General features: G+C 45.1%; 1 protein-coding gene across 1 annotated transcript in view; it reads right to left on the reverse strand.

Moving 5' to 3' along the window:
* Positions 1 to 255: 255 nt before the first annotated feature.
* Cap2 (cyclase associated actin cytoskeleton regulatory protein 2) overlaps positions 256 to 20,171 on the reverse strand; it is a 146,601-nt gene continuing 126,685 nt past the window's right edge. The window contains exons 8-13 of the mRNA XM_052157289.1: positions 16,101 to 16,290; positions 13,977 to 14,149; positions 12,030 to 12,153; positions 11,854 to 11,936; positions 5,665 to 5,805; positions 256 to 2,063 (exon numbers count right to left, since the gene is read on the reverse strand). Coding sequence (XP_052013249.1) covers positions 1,980 to 2,063; positions 5,665 to 5,805; positions 11,854 to 11,936; positions 12,030 to 12,153; positions 13,977 to 14,149; positions 16,101 to 16,290 — 795 coding nt within the window. The 3' untranslated portion in view covers positions 256 to 1,979. The remainder of the gene's footprint in view (positions 2,064 to 5,664; positions 5,806 to 11,853; positions 11,937 to 12,029; positions 12,154 to 13,976; positions 14,150 to 16,100; positions 16,291 to 20,171) is intronic.

Raw genomic sequence — 20,171 nt, forward strand, 5'->3', positions numbered from 1 at the left:
AAAACGTAATATAATGTGATGGCAATTTTTATATTGACTTTTAAAATATAACTTGATGTACATGTGTGTGACCGAGTGTGCAGGTGCACCACATGCATGCAGGTGCCCACAAGCATGTCAGACCCCTTGGAACTGGAGTTACAGATGGTTATGAGCTGCCCAGTGGGCAATGGAATTGAACATGGGTCCTCTACAAGAACAGCCGAGCTCCTAACTGCGGCCATGTCTCCTGCTCCATTTTGACCTTTATTTTTTTTTTTTAAGTTTAAAATTAAAAATAAACTTGTGTGTGTGTCCTTGCATGTGTGTATGCTAGCATGTGTATGTGTGTGTGCTTGCATGTGTGCTTGTATGTGTGTATGTGTATGTGTGCTTGCATGTATGTGTGTGTTGACATGTGTTTTCATGATGTGCATGTAGAGCTCAGAGGACTTCTTGTGTAAGTCACTTCTCTCCTTCCACCACATGGTTCCTGGAGACCAAACTCAGGCTGTCAGGCTCGGCCTTAAGCACCTCCAACTGCTGAGCCATCTCTCTTGGCCCTGTCATTTTGTTTTTCCTAGATAGCATCTCAATTTGTATCTCTGGCTGACTGCAGCAAACAAATCAACCAACACGCAAGCAAGCAAAAGATAAAACAGGACAAAACAAATGCAAACAAACACCTTCCCCCTTCCCAAAACCAAACCAGGATTCATCTCAGTATTTAAACAATTAGGTTTTACTTAGTATAACTTTACTGTTCAAAAATTATACTTACTAAAGCCACAACACAGTTCGTAAGGACAGAACTTTTACAGCAAAACTTTGATACGCCAACATCAGTGATGTGAATACTACATGGATCTAGAAGCTATTCAAAAACTGAAAACGCTGGCCATCGAGGCATTCATAGGCACAATCTAGATGCCTCCATTGGTTCCAAAAGCTTAAGTTTGTGTTTGTTACACAAGACCCAGAAAGCTGCGGAGTTCTCAGCCGTGTGCAGAGAAGAGGCGTGGGGAGCGTTGTTGCTCCCTAGAAGAGTGTGTACTATCAGACTAGAAAACCCAACCAGAGCCAAACAACTGAGTGGAGAAGCAACAGTCTGGCTCATGGGCGTTTGTCTTTGAGGCTGGTTAGAACTGGTTGGCCTGGCTGTTGGAAGAGAGGCTCATCTCTAATAAGTATTAGAGAGCTGTGTGGGGTTGTCTGAGAGTACAGGTAACTTCAAAACTGGAAAGCAAAGGTTGAGCTATTCTTGGAACAGAACCATTGAGGTATTACAAAGCCAAAAAATGAGGACTGAGTCCCCACCTCAGCCCTCCCAGCCACTGCCCTTTGTCTTAGGAATATGCAGACAAATTAGAATTTTCAAAGTGACTTGAGGGGGGTGGGATATTTAAAATGATGAGTTAAAATTTCTTTTGTTTTTCAGTAACTATAAAGGGTATATTGTGTTTCCTTAGACGTTTCCTCTTTGTGTATGTATGCGTGTTTGTAAAAACTTGGACTAAAGTGTGCATTCATGCTGACAGGATGTCCACGCTGATAAAGGTGAACATGTAAAAATTAAAAAATAGAGTTTATTCTTCAGGGCACAAGACTATCTCATCATGTTAAAGTTGTCTAAAAGGTAAAAACATACATAGATTCTCTAAGGCTTCATTTTTTTTTTCAACTAGCAATTAAACTGAAAGGAAGAAATAGGCAGGGCTTTTCCTTATCAGTTACGGAGCCGGTGTTGTGATGGGAACACAATTCTTTTCCCTTTAACTGCTGTTTACTAGTTATCATGTGGAAGTAAAATCACACACAAATCATGATCAAATGTTAAATATTTCAAAATGCCCATAAAAGCCTGCCAGAAGAGATACTGGTTTCCACGGCACAGAATTGCAGGACGCTGGCACGGACGCCAGGGCTATGGTGAATCTAGCTCCTATTAGCGGCTTGCTCCTGTTTGCTAGAGGAGACTCAGGAAGGATAGCTCTTGGATGTCAGGCCATGATTTCTGCAGGTTCGGTGACCAGCTTGGATCCATCCCATATTGTCTTGAACTGCTCAGGAATGGGAAATTCTCTCTGGAAGAAGTTGAGAAGGACAGTTAGTTACATGGCATGCTCCTGCAGACAGGTTGAAGGATCATGGGTGTCATGCGATGGGCGAAAGAAATTGTATCGGATCCCAATCTGCATCATAGAGAGGGCCGAGTCACAGGCAGAGCTGCCTGGTCTGTGACTTCATTCTGGGATCATCCTATCATTAGTGTTTATGAAGAACCAGGCTTGCTTTTTGAGACAGACCAAGTACCCAGGCTAGCTTTGAACTCACGTTATACTTGATTGAAGCTGATCTCAAACCTCCTATCCTTCTGCCTCTACCTTCTGAGTTTTGGGATTACAGGTGTGTGCCACGGGTTAAGGTAGAACCCTGGGCCCCGTTCAGGGTCGGCAAATATTGCACCCGATCTACACCCAGAGCCTCGAGTTAGGCATTCATATGAGAACCAAACAGGAACAAACTCAGGCATCCTCCAAAGACCTCCTGAGCTCCGGGCTGCTGGGATGCCACCCCCAGGGAGCAGAGGTCTGAGAGGCTCAGCAGGGGCCTGGAATGACAGCAGCAGGGAGCAGTGCAGCCAACAGGCTTAGCTACTGACCTCCATCAAACGCCATCAGGTGCTGGATCCGCCTATCATCCTACTAACATGCTGACTCTGATTCAGCAAGACTGGGGAAGAGAATGAGAAGCTGAGGTCTTCAGATTCTCAGGGGAAATCAGTGTGTGAATGCGGCCCAGACTTGTCTATGCTTTGAGACGTTGTAGAAATGTCCTTAGGGCACGAGAACATGTGTCCATACACAGGTGCAGACACACACACACACACACACACACACACATACACACACACCATACCACACACGCATATACCACACACACATACCACATACACCACACATGCACACATATCACACACACACACAAACCACATAGACCACACATATACACACCACACACACACACATACACACACACTACACACACACCAGACACATACATACCACACAGACACACACCACACACAAACCACACACAAACCACACACATACCACACACACATCACACCATACACACATACACCACATCACATACACACCGCACATACTATCCACACAGCATACTACACACCACACACACCACACACATACACACACACCAAACACACACACACACACCACACACACACACCAAACACACCACACACACCACACACACACACACACACACCCCACACCCATACCATCCACATAGCATACTACACACCACACACACCACACACATACACACACACCAAACACACACCACACACCACACACACACACACCACATACACCACACCCACACACCATACCACACACTACACATACACCACATATAAACCCACACACATATAAAGACACACAAACTCAAGCCCCTTGACTCTGGTTTTGGGAGCCTCACTAGATTTCCTGTACAATCCTGCGAAATGATTTATTTACTTACTGTAATAAGGAAAAAATTCTAGAATGAAATTTTCAATAGAAAAAAACAGAATCTTGTGCTATGTAGCCCAGGCTGGCCTTGAACTCATGATCCTCCTACCCTAACCTCCTAGGCACTAAGACTCCAAATGTATGTCACGGCCTTCAGCAGGACTACTCTTGAGTAACCTAAGGCACCTGTATACCTGCTACCACTTCTGATAATCTTCGAGTGTAAACTCAGCTTTGTGCTTGTTCCCAAGTGGGATGTCGCAGACCTGGAGTTGGGGATGGAACCCAGGCCCTGCTGTGTGCTAGGGACATAGGCCTCTGAGCCTCATCCTCTTTTGTAGTCTGGTTCTGCAGCATCAGAGGGACAGAGGCATCCCTGGCTCTTCTCCGGGGAGTTGGTTTCCATCAGGATGAAGCCTGCTTGCTGTCCATCCCCACATCCTGACACCCAAGGCAGGGTCTGCACTGCAGCTCCCCACCTCCTGCAAAGTGTGTGAAGAGGCCCAACAACCTGAGGGAGCAAAGTCACTGACCCAAAGAGGCAAGAACTACTTTTTAATACAAAAGCTCAGGTTTTGATTATATTCTATTCTCTAAGTCAGTGGTTCTCGGCCTTCCTAATGCTGTGACCCTTCAATACAGTTCCTCACAGTGTGGTGACCCCGGCCATAAAATTACTTTCGTTGCTACTTCATAACTGTAATTTTGTCACTGTTCTGAGTTGTAATGCAGATGTCTGATCTGCAGGATGTCTGACATGTGACCCCCGTGAAAGGGTTATTTGACCCCTGCAAGGGTCATGACCTACAGCTGAGAAGCACCGCTTCTAAGGCAATGGGTCTCAATCTGGGCTTTGTCCTGGAACCTGTGTGGATGTCTTTAACAATTACAGGTGCCTGGTAGCATGCTTGGAGACTAGCTTGATGAGTTTGAAGTGCTGCTCTAAACCCCAGAGCTTAGCTCAGCTGATCCAGTTCCCAGACAGCGGACATTCTGCTTAAACAGCTACGAAGACCAGGGATGGCCCAACATGGCTGCCTTTACCCTGAGAGCCCTGGAGGGAATGCTTGTCTCTAGCAGGGTTAGCGTCTCCACCGTGTCTCATTGTTTGCATAGTATTGTGTTTTAAACCCCGATAAGGAACTCTAGGCTACAGTGTGTGGTATGTGAGGGTAGAGCCAGAGAAAATCTCTGCTTAAGGAAATCAACCTGCCTGCTGACTGCAACCTGTAGATGGCTGGCAAGCAACCCAGCACGCTGATGTGGTCCTTCCCTTGAAAGCATCTTGCCGAATCTCTTGTTTGCCTCCCCCTGCCCCGCCCTGCCCAGTTAGATGTGGAATTCTCCATGTGTTCGTTTCCACATAAGAACAATGAGCAGGTGTGCTATACTTCAGAATCCCGCAAAGGAGATTTACTCAATCTTATTCAACGTTGACTGAGTGGACATCTAATATGGTTCTTCTAGAAACTGCTTCACTGGGGAGAGAGGATGTAAAGGAAGTTCTCGCTGAATTACTTGGGCTAGTGTTTCTAAATGGAGAATTCGGTGGGCTGATGGTACGAGGACTTACTTGGGAGTCGGCTAAGAAGCTTCTGGGGCTGGGGAGATGGCTCAGTGGGCGCAGTGCTTGTCTGTCTAAGCAGAAGGGCCTGACTTTGAATCCCCCAAAACCTCTCCATAAACCGTGCCTGCAATCTCAGCCCTTCTATGGTAAGATGGAGGGATGGGAGGATGACCCCCAAAGCTTGGACAGACAGTGGTGAACAGGAAACCCTGTCTCACATAAGGTGGAGGAAGGCAACGCCTGAGCCCGAGGTTTTCCTCAGACTGCCACATGTGTCACGGCGTGAATGTGCTCTCTTTCCCACAGTATATACAAAGAACCTGAATTCTGGGTCCCATTGTGAGGCTCCTGAATCCAGCCCTAGGTTTTTGTTAGCGTTCTGAGCCTTTTCTCTTGAGCTTCCTAGTAGACCCTCATGCTAAGAGGAGCATCACACTAGTTTTGGCTCCTTCACTTGCCTGCCTGTTGCGTTGTCTTCGAATGAAGCTCATGAGATGGTAGCTGACGAGGCCCTCTCCAAGACTGCTAACATGACTATGCCACACAAACTCTCCTGGGCAGGCTTTTAGAGAAGGTACTTACGTAATCGTCACCCTGAGGGACCAGGACGTTCATCTCGGACGACTTGGCGCTCACGATCTCACAGTCTAGCGCATCTTCACTGAGGTACAGGTGGCATCCTTCGGTCTTATTGATGGAGATTGTGGGCACTTTCCCCATTACCTAAGGAAAAAAATGCGACCGAAGCAAAGAAATAAAAATGGCCACGTCTCCAAGCAGGAACTCTCCAGAGGGTCTCCTGAGCTTAGCCTCTGTAGGACTCATGGGGGAGTATGCTCTCTGTCTTTGTCTGTCTGTCTGTCTCTCTCCCTCTGTGTGTGTGTGTGTGTGTGTATCTATGTGCAGGGCAAGTGTCATCTGAGGACAGAGTGAAAGGACTATTCCAGAGGGACTCCAAATAGGCAGGATTTTCCTTTCTTGAGATGAAATTAAGGGATTAATTTGGAGGCAGCAGCTACACTGTTCAGAAAAGCCCCACCACCCGTTAGTGAATCTGAACCACCTATCTGATTTCATGATAAGAGAAACAGGATTCATTTGCTTAAAATTTATGTTTGGACAGTTATCTCTGAGACTGGGGCTAGAACAAATATCCATACAGACACTGAGCGATAAGATTAATTTCAAATAGAAGCCAAGTAGATTGTTCCCAAACTTCAGAACAAGTAGGAAACTCTAATTCTTCTCACGGAAGTCATTTGCCGGGTAGGAGTCTGAGGGCAGAGGGCCTCAGTAAGAGTCTGAGGGCAGAGGTGAAGGCCAACTGAGGTAGGTGTCTAGGTTTCTCAGAATGCACTCAGTTCAGGAGCTCAGACTGAGGACATTCAGATAATCGGGACCCCTGAGCAAGCAGAGGCTATGCTTTGTGTTGTTGACAAGTATCTAAGTCCAGGAAAAACTCAGATGGGTTTTAAGTTTCTCTTCTAACAATCAGTTTTCAAACCTTCCCACAATGTCCACAGGGATATACCACTCTCCCAAAGACTTCATTACAACTCTAGAAGTTTCCTTCTTGTAATGGTAATTCAAGCAAAGAAGACATCTCTCCTTTCAGCCTGAAGAAAAGGCTAGTTTGCAAACCAAAGGAACACATTCTGTCTGTGGTACAGGTACCCCAAAGAATTCCTCGTGGGGCGTCTAGCCAGTCACTGGGCCTCTCCTTCTCCTCCTCTTGCTCCCTAGAAACTGGATACTGAGTTGGAATTACAGCCCAGAGCAAGAGAAAGGCCTAGCTGGGTCCTTCAAGGTCAGGCAAATATAGGCAGGGCTCTACCTGAGATAAAATAGTATATATACAGGAGTGTGTGTGTGTGTGTGTGTGTGTGTGTGTGTGCAAGCATGTGTGCCTAGACATGTTTTATGACTTGTAGATTTCTTTATGTTACAATGATGAAAAGCATTTACATGCCAGCCTGAAGCCCACAGATGCCACCAGCCAAGGACAGCGAGGAGGTGCCAGCGACTCCTAGAGGCTTGGCTTATGAATATTATTTTCCAGTAATAATTTAAAAAATTTCCATTGACGGTGGTTGTCTGTCTTCCCCAATCTGTATGTTTTCCTAGAACATTGGTTTTGTTTGTTTGTTTTTTGCCAGAAAAAAATAGGATTGCCAGACCAAATTATATGAACTTTAGCTTTTTTTCTTTTCTTTAAATAACCCTATCGAAGTAAAATCTGAAAATATACGAGCCATCTATTTTTAAGTGTACAATTGGATGTTATTTCGCAAATGTAAAGAGTTGTGCAATCAGGACCACAAGCCGCTTTCAGAATAGTGCCACTATTCTAAAAATATCACTAATGGCCACTTACAGTCGGTTCCCATCCCAGCCCCAGGTGGTGAGTGATTTCTGCTTCAGTTGCGCCCCGGCCCTTTTCAGACAATCTACTAGGCACTTTAACTAGGTAATGGCACGCTCTTGGTTTGAGCATCCAGAAATTCACTAAGTGTCCTAGCAAATGTTTCTCTTGTCTCAGAATTGCTCCTTCTAGTTCCTTCCACAGGCAACCAGTGGTTCACCCTTCCCGAGGTAACTGTTGACAGTGCACGGTGCACATCCTTAAAACTGTAACAAGATATTTCAGGCATGGAAACACAAAAAGAATAATAGATAGTGTTGCATTGTAACGTTTTCCCTTTTAGTGTGTCTGAAAGCTTGCTTCCTTCCTTCCTTCCTTCCCTTCCCCTCCCTCCTCCTTCCCTCCCTCCTCCCTCCCCCTCCCTCCTCCCTCCCTCCTGACAGGATCTCATGCAGCCTAGGTTGGCTTTGAACTCACTTGGGGCCACTGATGGCTCTGAATTGCTGATTCTTCTGTCTCTACCTCCCGAGTGCTTTGGTCACAGGTGTACACGGTCACACCCAGCTTTACTGTGTTTATTGTTTGTTTTTGAGACTTGGTTTCATTTTGCAGCCCTGGCTAGCCTGGAACTTGTTGTACAGATCAAGCTGGTGTCTAACTGCAAGGAGTCCTCCCAAGTGCTGTGATTATCGGTGTGCAGCGCACACTCAACCACTGTTCCCTGACTCCCGAGAACTAAGATCTCACACTATCACGGAAGTCCCCTGGATGCTGTCATCTTCCACCCGATTTTCCCTCACCCTCCCCTTCTTCTCTCCTCCCTGTATGTAACTGCTCTCCTGGCTTTGGTTGTTTGTTGTTGTTTTTAAAATTTGTTTGGGTGTTGTTTATGATCTGTCCGTTGGGTGAAGTGCCCAAGAGAACACCTTGACATGTCATAAGTGGGCTTCATGTGTGAATCGGTTTGCACACTCTCTATTTTTTAATGAATGGATCTATCACATAGCACCATCCTATAACTTACCCTTTCAGCCCAATGTCCTTTAAAAAAATTTACCTGTTTTTAAAATTCACCTATTTTTTTTAAAGATTTTTTTTATTATGTATAAGTACACTGTAGCTGTCCTCATACACTTTTTCTTTTTGCTCCAGCCCCGCTCTCTCACTCGCTGTAGCTGTCATCAGACACCCCAGAAGAGGGCATCAGATCTCATTATGGATGGTTGTGAACCATCATGTTGTTGCTGAGATTTGAACTCATGACCTTTGGAAGAGCAGTCGGTGCTCTTGACCGATGAGCCATCTCTCTAACCCCTCCTTTTTTAAATTTATTTATTTATTTATTATTAATTAATTAATTAATTAGTTAGTTAATTTTTTGGTTTTTCAAGACAGTCCTATAGTCCTGGCTGTACTGGAACTCATTCTGTAGACCAGGCTGACCTCGAACTCAGAAATCCACCTGCCTCTGCCTCCTAAGGCTGGGATTAAAGGCGTGTGCCACCACCGCCCGGCAGCAAACTTTTTTTAATGAGCTGTTGAATATATGTATTTTAGGTTTTGGGGTGCTTTAATCCGTGTGTGTGTGTGTGTGTGTGTGTGTGTGAGAGAGAGAGAGAGAGAGAGAGAGGGAGAGAGATACATACACATGTGTCATACACATACACACGTGTACACCCACACATGCACAGTTTTGGCGATAACACCTAGGACCTCACCCATGTGCGTTCACCACTGAACTCAATCCCCAGGCTAGAATTTTAACCTTAATAGGGTTAGATTCGCATGAACCATGAAAGCATGAAGTTTTATTTTTCTGTATGTTGTTCTAAATGTTTGAAAGTATTTATTTTTGAACCCTACTTTTAAGTATAGCATGAAGTAGAGATTCAGTGGTTGTTTTATTTTTTATTTTTTTAATTGTATGGGTGTTTTGCCTGCATGTGGTCAGTGAGCCGTGTGTGTAGTACTTGCAGTGTCCAGAAGAGGGCATCAGATCCTGAGACTGGTGTTGCAGATGGTTGGAGATACAACCTGAACGCTGGGAACCACACCTGGGTCCTCTGCAAGAGCAGCCAGTGCACTTAACTGCCGAGCCATCTCTCCAGCTACTCAGTGTTGTTTCCCCGCGTAAATAACCAACTGTTCTAAAATCCATTTCAGTGGATACAGCCATCTGCATCATGGCTTGCTAGTCTGCTTTTTTGTTTTGTTTTATTTTGGGGGGGTGTTCTTTTTTTAAATATCCCCAACCATGTGCCACCCTAGAACAACTCAATTCACCTTGTTCATCTGCTCTCAACTGATTTTTATCTAGTCTTTCAAAGACTTTATTTATTTATTTATTTATTTATTTATTTTGAGTTCTGTATATCATGTGTGTCTGGGTGTGGGTTAGCGCATGTGAGTGCAGACCACGTAGAGTTCACAAGCGCATGCCAGATGCTCAGGAGCTGGAGTTACAGGCAGCTGTGGGCAGCTTGGTTTGGTGCTTAGGAGGAGCCAGATTCATATCTTCTGCAAGAGCGGTATCACCGCTAACCACTGAGGCTCCCGCCTGGCTTTACTTTTTTTTGGTCTCTTAGCTTCCAAATGAATTTCAAGCTCCTCCTCCTCTTCCTACTCCTCTACTTCCTTCTCATCTTCCTTTTCTTCTTCAATAAAAAATTTGCTGAAATAGTTGAGCTTTGCTGGACTTACAGACTAAAGAGACAGAAATGATACTGGTGTCTCTTTTGTTCATTTAACTCACAACCATTCTGTGTTCTTTATAAATACCTTCCATTTGTTTTGTTGGTTTGTTACTTGGTCCCGTTCAGTTTTGTTGCTATTCTGAATCTTACTTTGTGTTACTTTTCCTAATGCATATATGTGATGTCAAGAGGTGAGGAATGGTTTCTGTTGATAGCATACCTACCAACCTGTCTTGCAGTAGAATTTATAGCTGTCTCTTGGTCTTTATATAAAACAATCATTTCCCTGTCATGTAAAGACATTTTTATCTCTTCCTTTTCAATTTTATTTATTTTGGTTATTTTTCTTATCTTATTGTGGGAGTTAGGACCTTAACACATTATTGAATAGAAATAAGGACAGGAAGAAAGCTCTTGATTTGGTGCCAACAGCAATTCTTCTAAATGAAATGTGCCATTTGCTGTAGGATTTCAAGAGATGTTCTTTATTTGGTTACAGCGTAACCTCCCCTTTCCTGGGATTATCAGATATGCGTGCATAGAGCTGGCATTCCTATCCAGGATTCAGGATAACCAATCAGGGCTGTTTCCACACAGTGGGCATAAACAGAACCAACATCTTAAAATGACAAGGTAAATAGACAAATGTAATATATACAATTAAGTGAGTTCTAATTAAAAGTGTGAATGGAGAGAAACCCATGAAAGAGGAAGATTTACATAACTGAAATCTAATTTTGCCAATCATCTCGAGGAAACACCAGATTGTAAAGGGTAATTAACACCCTGCAAATAGCAGAACCAATGAGAGGAGTTGGCCTTGGCCCAAAGTCAGAAGTCCTTTGGATCTTTGTATGTTGTAAAAGCCTATTTGACAAAATCAAAACTTGACTGAAGGAGTACAGATTTTCTCTTGTTTCTGAAAATGCAATTTTGATCCTACTTATCTGATTATCTCATTGACTCTGTATCCCGCCCTCCTTCTCCCTTGGGGTCATTTTTCTCTGTGGGGGGAATTCTCTTTAGTATGGGAGATGTTATTTTCCTAGGATAGTCTCTCAATACCTTTTATTCATATAGTAGCTGATTCATCTACAGTGCGCTCAGCAACATTTACTCGGTGCCTACAGTGTTCAGGTGCTGCATAGGTCTTTAGAATTGTACATACTGACAGGAAGCAGAGATAGCTTTGCTTTCTGTTCTAGTGCTGGACAGAACCCAGAGTCTGTGTGTGTGTGTGTGTGTGTGTGTGTGTGTGTGTATGTGTGTGTGTGTGTGTGTGTGCGTGTGTGTGTGTGTGTATGTATGTGTTTTCTCAGCCTTAATTCTAACTCTCTTGCTGCTCGTGCATGAAAATTCAGCTCTTTCTGGCCATGTCCCCACCTGTTTGAGAACCCAGAGTTTTATGAGTTCCTGCACTGGGCCACTAAACTGTGTGTGTCCCCAGCACCGTAGCTGCCCTTGAGATCAAGAGAGTAAGACAGTGTTTGTTGTACAAAATGGAAGTAGAAACCCAAGACCCGACTAACAATAACTGAGAATAAAGACCAGGCTTCCCCAGAGAGGCGACGATGAAGTTTGTTTAGAAAGATCAGGAATTTGATGTTTCCTGGGTGGACATAAGGAATGAGTCTCTTCCTCTGTCCCCTGCAGGAAGATGAGTGGTCCCCGCTGAGCCATGGCCAGGGCACAGCATGGCTTGTAGAGGCTGCTCACCTGGATCTGAATGTCCTTGGAGTTGATCACTTCCACAATGCCCACCGCATGATCAAACACCAGGCCAAACTTCTTGCAGTTGTCTAAAAGAGGAAAGGAAAGCGCCAGTGAATGCCCGAGGCGGGTTTCTGCAAGGTGGCTCAGCACAGCGAACACACAGGCTTCAGGTTGCCTACCAACGGTGATGGAGTTTACTTTTCCCTTTATCTGAAGAGTGGATCTGTCACATTTGAAAATGTAAGCCACTTGTTTCAGCTCAGTCTCCGAGATGACAAGGTCATTCCTGTCCTCTTGGTATTCCTAAAGGTAACACAGACATGGACATTAAACATGAACAGAAAGATGGGCCAAACCAGCTGACTGCTGACCTTGCTGGAGGCTTCAACAGAGCGGTCGCCTTTCAGCATGCTGTCTTCTGGAACATTCTCCTTATGGAGAGACCTCCAGGTCTTAGCTGTCGATTGTAATCATTGGGAGTGAGTGAACCACTTGGATATGGGCATCAGTTAGCATGTTGGATGATAACAGCCCTGCTAGGGAGCAGGGCTGGAGCAGGGGTGTGGTTGCTATGTGGACTTGGTTGCTATGCAGATGCTGGCAGTCCTTTTGATGCTGCAACAGATCCTGCTGTGGTCATCAGGAGATGGAGCTGCTGGGGTCTGAACAGTGAATGGTTCAAGCTCCAGTGTCTTGGCAACCTTTCCAGGGACTTTATTCCTTAATCTTTAAGAGAGCTCTCTGATTCAGTAGGGGGCTCCGGCTACCATCCAAATCCAAAGCACTCCTGGCATGCTTACATAATTAACCTTGAGAAAAGTGGACAGCAGTGGTGGCTTTAGGTTATGAACTAAACTATCAGCCCATTACCACAAGGCACAGAGTCCCAGGAGTACAGGTTGATGGCTTCTTCCCTACCTGCTTAAAGTTTGGAAATCAGTAATCACATTCACAGAAAGGAAGCACACTGGTAGTGGCTAGGGGCTGGAGGGCCAGAGGAAAAGGAGCCAGTGTCTAACAGTCTAAATTCTGCAAGATAAACAGTATCCTGCAGTGAATGCCAGGGATGGAAACCCAACAGTGTAAACACACCCAGCACCACAGGGATGTGCACTTAAAGATGCTTTGGTGAGATTTGGTCTTTTGCTATGTATTGTAATGCTAAAAACTGGCCCCCAAGGCCTGGGTTGCTCCAGGGATGAGAAAATCCATATAGAGACCGAAGTGGTGCTGTGTAATCTTGCCCCCAAGTTATCTCTCATTGGTGAATAAAATTGTCTACAGCTTATAGCTGGACAGGAGATAGGCTGGGGTTTTGGTTCCAGGACTTGAGGTCTGAGGCTGGAAACCACGAGGGGGAAAGTGAAGAAGGTGGAGAGTGAAGAAGGCGGAGAGAGCAGTCACCATGGGTAGATGAGTTATGAAAACATGGTCATGAGGGCTGGCCAACTGGGGTTGAGAGCAGCCCTTGTGGAACATAGCACATTATAACTCTGGGTCTTCTATAGGGAAGTAGGCATGATAGCAGATGCCTAGGGTAGGTATCTGCCCAGCTCCCATGCTGAGTAGGGTTTTATTATAAATATAAAGGTTGGGTGTCTTTTATCTGGGAACCGAATGATCTAAGACATGGTAGCAACCCCAATTTGAGATTAAATATTTACTGCAACAATGGTTACTGGTGAATGCTATGTGCATTTTTACCACAGTTTAAAAATAGTTCTAAACAAGGCGGTGGTGGCACACACCTTTAATCCCAGCACTTGGGAGGCAAAGTCAGGCAGGTCTCTGAGTTTGAGGACAGCCTGATCTTCAGAGCAAGTTCAAGGACATCCAGGACGACACAGAGAAACCATCTTGGTCTCAAAAAACCAAACCAAATCAAACCAAATGTAGTTCTAAAAAGTAGAAGAGTGTACAGGAGCTACTTAAAAGAAAAATATATGTTAGTCTGCAGAAGTACCCAGTTTCTCATTTTGGCATCGTTTTTTTTTTTTTTTTTTTTTTTTTTTTTTTTTTGCATCTTACTACTTTGCCTGGAAACTCCCATGTCTTTTGGAAGTGGCTTGAGGTGTTTAGAAGTTGGTTTTAGTCGAGCAACTCAGATGTTACAGGATTTCACTCACCACTCTCCATTTTTTCCCTTCCAGCTCCAACACTGGAGCATGTTTCTGAGGAGAATTCAATTTTGGAGATATGGGGCTTGGCGTGTGGGTCTTAGTTGGAGATCGAATTTGTCCTTGAGCCCTTAGGCTAGGATTCTTGTATGTCTTCTTGTCATCTGTGACATGTCGGAGTCCTAGGAAGGAAGGACAGTTTTAGTTGTCAACTTATCCTAAGCTAGGATCGCCTAGGAAGAGAATCTCAGTAAGAAAGTGTCTAGGTCAGGTTGGCCTGTGGACATGTCTGTGTGTGGGGGCGTTGTCTTGGTTGGTATGAAAACAGCTTGAAAATGGGTCGTGGTGGTGCAGGCCTTTAATCCTAGCACTTGGAGAGCAGAGGCAGATGGATTTCTGAGTTTGAGGCTAGCCTGGTCTAGAGAGTGAGTTCCAGGACAGCCAGGGCTACACAGAGAAAACCTGTCTTAAAAAAACAAAGGAAAAGAAAAAGGAAAAGAAAAGAAAATGGGCGACATCATTCCCTGCTTGTGGGCCTTGGAGTGCATAAGAGTAGAAAGCTAGCTGAACACTAAGCACGCACTTTCTCTCTGCTCTTGACTGTGATGCGACTAGCTGCTTCAAGTGCCTGCCTTGACTTCCCCACAATGATCCACTGTAACCTGGGATTGTAAACCCTTCTCCCTTGAAGTCACTGTTGTCACAGCAACAGAAAAGAAACTAAACTAGAAGGTAGCACACATTGTAAGAACTGTTGTTCAAGGTCCATATGCAGAGGCTGAATCCTGTGTAAGTTTATGTTGAAACAAACGCTGTGTGTGTGTGTGTGTGTGTGTGTGTGTGTGTTTAAAGAGCATTGTTTTTTGGGTGTAAATGTCCCTTAAGGGCCATGGAAAACTTGGTCTCTAGATCAAGACACTCTTCTGTGGGGCTGTAGAACCTTTAGATTTGAGGTAAATCCTTGCTGGAAGAAGTAGTCACTGGTTACAGCTCCTGAAATATCATAGCCTGGCCATACTTCCTGTCTACTCTCTGCTTCCTGTTTTACTAAGAAGTGAAGAAATGACAGGAACTCACTCTGTCCCTTCATCTCTTCACTTAACTCAGCTCGATTTGGAGTCACCTGGGAGATATAGCTCCAGGCGTGAATGCGAGAGCATTTGCAGAGATGTGTCACTGAGCAGAGAAGATGCACCCAAAATAGGGATGAAGGGAGAGTGTGAACTGGGTACCAATGTTCATGCCACTTGACCCACTATGATGGGAGCAAGCCGCCCTGTGTTGCCACTGCTGTGGCTTCCCCTAGTGATGGACTGTGTCCTCTCAAACTGTGAGCCAAAGCAGGTCATTCCTTGAGTTGCTTTTGTGAGCAGTTTTGTCACTAAGCCCAAAGACCGCCTGGTTTACTCATAGCTAAATCATTTATTCGGTATGGTTTAATGCTATGCCAACCCCAGGAAGTATTTTTCAGAATCTGAAACCAGCTTTAGAGCTAGAAGTCCATGCCTCTACTTGGCAAGTGAGTTTCAGAGGGATGGGCAGCACAGGTCTGAGCCAAGAGTAATTGTGAAGGTTTGAGTTCTCAGCTGCCAGCCCCATGTAGAGCCTCCTCTCCACCCCCAGTTCTAGTAAATGTACAAAACAAAAAGTACCTGAAACAGACCTTTTGGCCACATGACTATATTGTCTAGCAAGAATATACTTCTGGTCCTGATAAACGTTATACATTTGCATTAAAATAATCAACTGTTTTTCATACAAAGACAAAGGTAGTTCAATGATAGACAGACCTTCCAAGAGGTAGGAGAGAGGTACTATTTGCCATTTCTATTTCATTTGATCTTGATGGCTTAGGTTTGGAGATTGGCTGGGAAGCCCTGGGGCTGAGGAGGCACCACTCATTGGCCAGCTGAGAACTCGGAGTCTCTGAGTCCTCACTGGTCTGTATTGTAGCCCAATGAAGCCTATGTTCCTGGATCTGGAAAGCATGCAGGCTCCCACACGAGAGCAGCTCCTCCTTCCTGTATCCTAAGGATGGCGGTGGAAAGGTGCGCATTTCCTTGAGGCCATGGAGAATCCATACACCTGGAGCCAAAGGGCAAGGGAGTCGGCATCCAGGATTTGTTTTCTTACCTTTTGTGATGGCTTCTCCCTGATTAAGCTGGGCAAATAAAGCTGAGCGAGAAGGGGAGGACTCCTCCTGTCTCCCCTCATTCTCAAAAGGTGGAGGTGGCCCAGGAGGAGGCGGTGGTGGAGGTGGCGGTGGGAGACCAGGCCCAGAGGAGAGGATGGAAAACGCTGATGCTGTGGAAGCTACAGGGCCCTGTGGGAGACAGAAGGCGGGAGCTTTGCTGAGACTGGAACTCTGGCTGGGATCGTCAAGGGTTCAAGACTCTCCAATAGGGTCCCAGAGGCACAACCATGAGTTAGTTGTGAGTCTGTTTGAAGGCCCTGGATCAGTGTGTGCGTGTGCGTGTGCGTGTGCGTGTGTGTGTGTGTGTGTGATTTTCTTGGAAATACAGTCTGTTGGGTGGGCCCTGAATGTTTAGAAATCTCACTGCAAAGTCATCAGTAAACACCCATAGGCCCTGTATTCACGTCCAAGGCTCTGGATAAGAATGAAACCTGGTCTTGCCTAAATAGAAACCAAGAGAAAAAGCTGTTCAATGGATAGGAAAATTAACTTTTTTGTGTGGACATGACAAACCAAAACTGTCAAGGAGAGAGAGAGAGAGAGAGAGAGAGAGAGAGAGAGAGAGAGAGAGAGAGAGAGACAGAGACAGAGACAGAGACAGACAGACAAAGTTATTAGACATTTTTGAGCACTTCTGAGTAGGTAAAGAGACTGAAATTCTCCAGAACTCATTTCCCAAATTTGTTTGCCTCAAATTGGTCCCCCAAAACAAAAGCCATTTGTGAGCTGGGCACTGTCAGACCTAGAGGTAGAGGGTACCTTGAACAATGGTTGTTCTGTGAATATCAAGGCTGATGGGCTGATAGAAATGAGACCCTTCCTGAGCCAAGGCTGGCTCACATCCTCACTTCTGTTGTTTGTCATGCAACCCCCAGCTCAGAGGCCCAACAAATTCAAATGGTGGGACCAGGAGGTGGGGGTGGGGCTACCAGAGGGGGTTCCTTGTCACCAAGGCTGTTCATCTTTATCAATGTGATCTAGAATCACAGTGGAGACACACCTCTGACTGGACTTTGTCTTTTGGGATATTTCCAGCAAGATTCTGCTGAGAAAGGAACATCTACTCTAAGCATTGGCAGTGCCATCCCGGGGTGGGGGCTGGACTGAACACAAAGAAGTTGAGAACCCACACTCATCTCTCTGCCTCTCAACACAGTGTAGACAGCTGCTTCACACGCCTGCTGCCAAGCCTTCTCCACAGTCAGGCCTGTGTCATCAAGAGGTGAGCCAAAGTCAACCCTTCCTCCCTTAAGTTGCTTCTTGTCAGGTATTTGGCCACAATGTCGAGAAATTAACTGTGATGGCTTATAGGAACCTATGGGGGCCATTTTCATGCACCCACACCATTTAACATATTTTTACCTTCTATTCTCATTTATGTGAATGTATGGGTATTTGTTTGGCATATTCCATAGGTGTATGGGTGTCTTGTTCATGTAAGTTTCCTTGAATCTGGATTTATAGCCAAGTGTGAACTGCTTGGCATGGGTGATAGGAATCGAACTCAGGTCCTCTGAGAGAGCAGTGAGTGATCTTAAGCCCTGAGACCTCTCTTCTTCATATTAATATTTGTAAATACTGACATATAGCTATATACTTATGAAAAGGAATTAGAAACCAATTAAATTTTAAAGAGGCATTTGTAAATACTGACATATAGCTATATACCTATGAAAAGGAATTAGAAACCAATTAAATTTTAAAGAGGCAGAGAGGTAGGGAGAGTGAGACATTCCAGGCATTTCACTACTGAGAGTCTGAGGCAGGGGAATGACTATTTTCAGAAAACCCTAGGCTTTTCATATAGAGGTAAGTTTGGACTGCATAGTGAGACCCTATCTCAAAATACAATGTGATAGGAAATTAAGAAACTGGGGGAGACAGAGTAGTTTGTGTGTTTTCAGTACCAAATACAAGAATTGAAGCCTTATATAAGTGCCAAATGCTAATGAGCACAGCATAATCTTATTTTCATAAACAACTTGGTATTATGAGATGTCAAAGTCAGGAAGTTTTAATCTGCAGTTGTCTTTTAAAACAGCTATTTTCAAGCACTTACATAATCTCTATTCAGCACAGAATCGCTGTGAATAGAAAAGACTCTTCTCTCATTCAGAATGTGTATCTCAGAGCCTGGATGGGGGAGGGGAGGCGGAAGTCTCCTCTCCTGGAGTTACAGTTTACCACACTTTTGTTTTTTGATTTTTTGTCTTTCCTAAGGAGGAGCAGCCTGACTCCCTCAGGATTCTGGGGTCAAGCCGAAAATGGTTTCATAGTTCTTAAGACCAACCAATTTTTTCTCCCCAGGATCCTAAATGATTTCTGTCATGTTACTGAGGCGAAATTTGAGAGACTTCATAAAGGATACACTGCATAGGCTTTGCATAACAGGCTGTGTTTCAGGCCTCGGTGATGGACACTGAGAGCCACGGAATACTACGCTCTCTCATAACCACGCCATTGTCCACGTGGCCATTGAGGGGCTGTCCCCTCCCCCAGCACCTTCAGCTTTGCAGGCATTCTGTTCTGTGAGAAAGGAAGCTGTCCCTGGCGTCCACAGTTTAGGAACCTGGGTCCCTTCATTCTCAGAATCTAAGAACTAGGAGATGACGCAGCAATGGATAAACCGTATCCCAGCTCCTGGGGACTTTGACATATTCAGTTGGTGACAGCTGACAGGATTTATAGAGATAAATGTGGAAAATAAAATCTCCCAAATCAAGGCACCTGGAGCCTGTGAAATGCTGCCCTGGTCGTGCCCTTCTGAGGTCCAGCCACATTTGTACAACATTTGCTGGGTACCAGGCTCTGGTTTCCAAGGTTACTTTGCAATTAGCATTCAGGGGCTTTGCTGAACAGTGGACTTGAAACCAAACTGATTAGGCCTTCCCTGAATTGAATCTCTGTGGCCTGCTCCTGAAGCACGGAGGGAGGAGCTGGTCTTTCCTGTCTCCCTTTTTCTGTACTCTGTTACAGACCTCCTGTGACTTGGCATCTAGTGGGCAGCAGCCAGCAAGACCGATCCCACTGGAAACCCGGTGAAGGAGCGAGGAAGGTGGGCCCTGGGGGTGGGGTGGGGGTTGAGGAAGGCCTCTCTGGTGCCAAATGTTTTCATTGGTTTAGTACTGACTGACTGCTCAGTCTCATGATTTATTGGAACACATGAAATACCTACAAATCTGTTAAAATTTCCCAAGTCAAGGTTGTGTGGCAGAACGCAAGCAGAGTGGGCTGCATACTCCTCTGTGTGTGTGTGTGTGTGTGTATGTGTGTGCATATGTGTGTATGTATATGTGTGTATGTATATGTGTGTGTATGTGTGTATATATGTGTGTATGTATGTATATGTATGTGTATGTGTGTGTATGTATATGTGTGTGTATATGTGTGTATGTATGTATATGTGTGTGTATATGTGTGTATGTGTGTGTGTATGTGTATGGGCTCAATCAGGACCAAGCCTGATCACCTGGGTTCCATTCCCAGGAGAGACGGAAACTGATGGCTCCTGTAAGTTGACCTCTGACCTCTGCACATGCATTATGGGCTGCATGAACACATGCATAAATAATCATAATTTTTTTGTTAATGTAGCTGGGTGTGGTGGGAGAAACACAACATCCTTGACTGCTTCTCTTTCCTTTTTGAGACTTGGTCTTGCTAATGTAGCTCAGGCTGGCCTCGTGTGCCTACCCCCTAGCTCAGTCCTCCCTGTACAAGGATCTTTAGTGGGTATCATCATGCCTGGCTTGGTTTAGTTTTAATCTCCACCGCTCCTCACTGGCCTCTCACACCTGCACCTGGCTGTCTTTGTATGAATATCTGGAATGGTCTTCGTGTGGTAGGGAGATGAGGCCTCACCTCTTGGCTTTGGCACTGGGGTCCTCAGCATCACCTCAGCTTTCACGGTGACTTTGTCATGCTTTGGTACTGTGCTGTAGAATCTGGCCTCTTGCTCAGTTATTTCTGTCCTCACTGACCACAGGAATGACTCACTTGTACCCAGCCCC

This window comes from Apodemus sylvaticus, chromosome 14 (assembly GCF_947179515.1).
Source record: "Apodemus sylvaticus chromosome 14, mApoSyl1.1, whole genome shotgun sequence".
In the NCBI taxonomy this organism is placed as follows: domain Eukaryota; kingdom Metazoa; phylum Chordata; class Mammalia; order Rodentia; family Muridae; genus Apodemus; species Apodemus sylvaticus.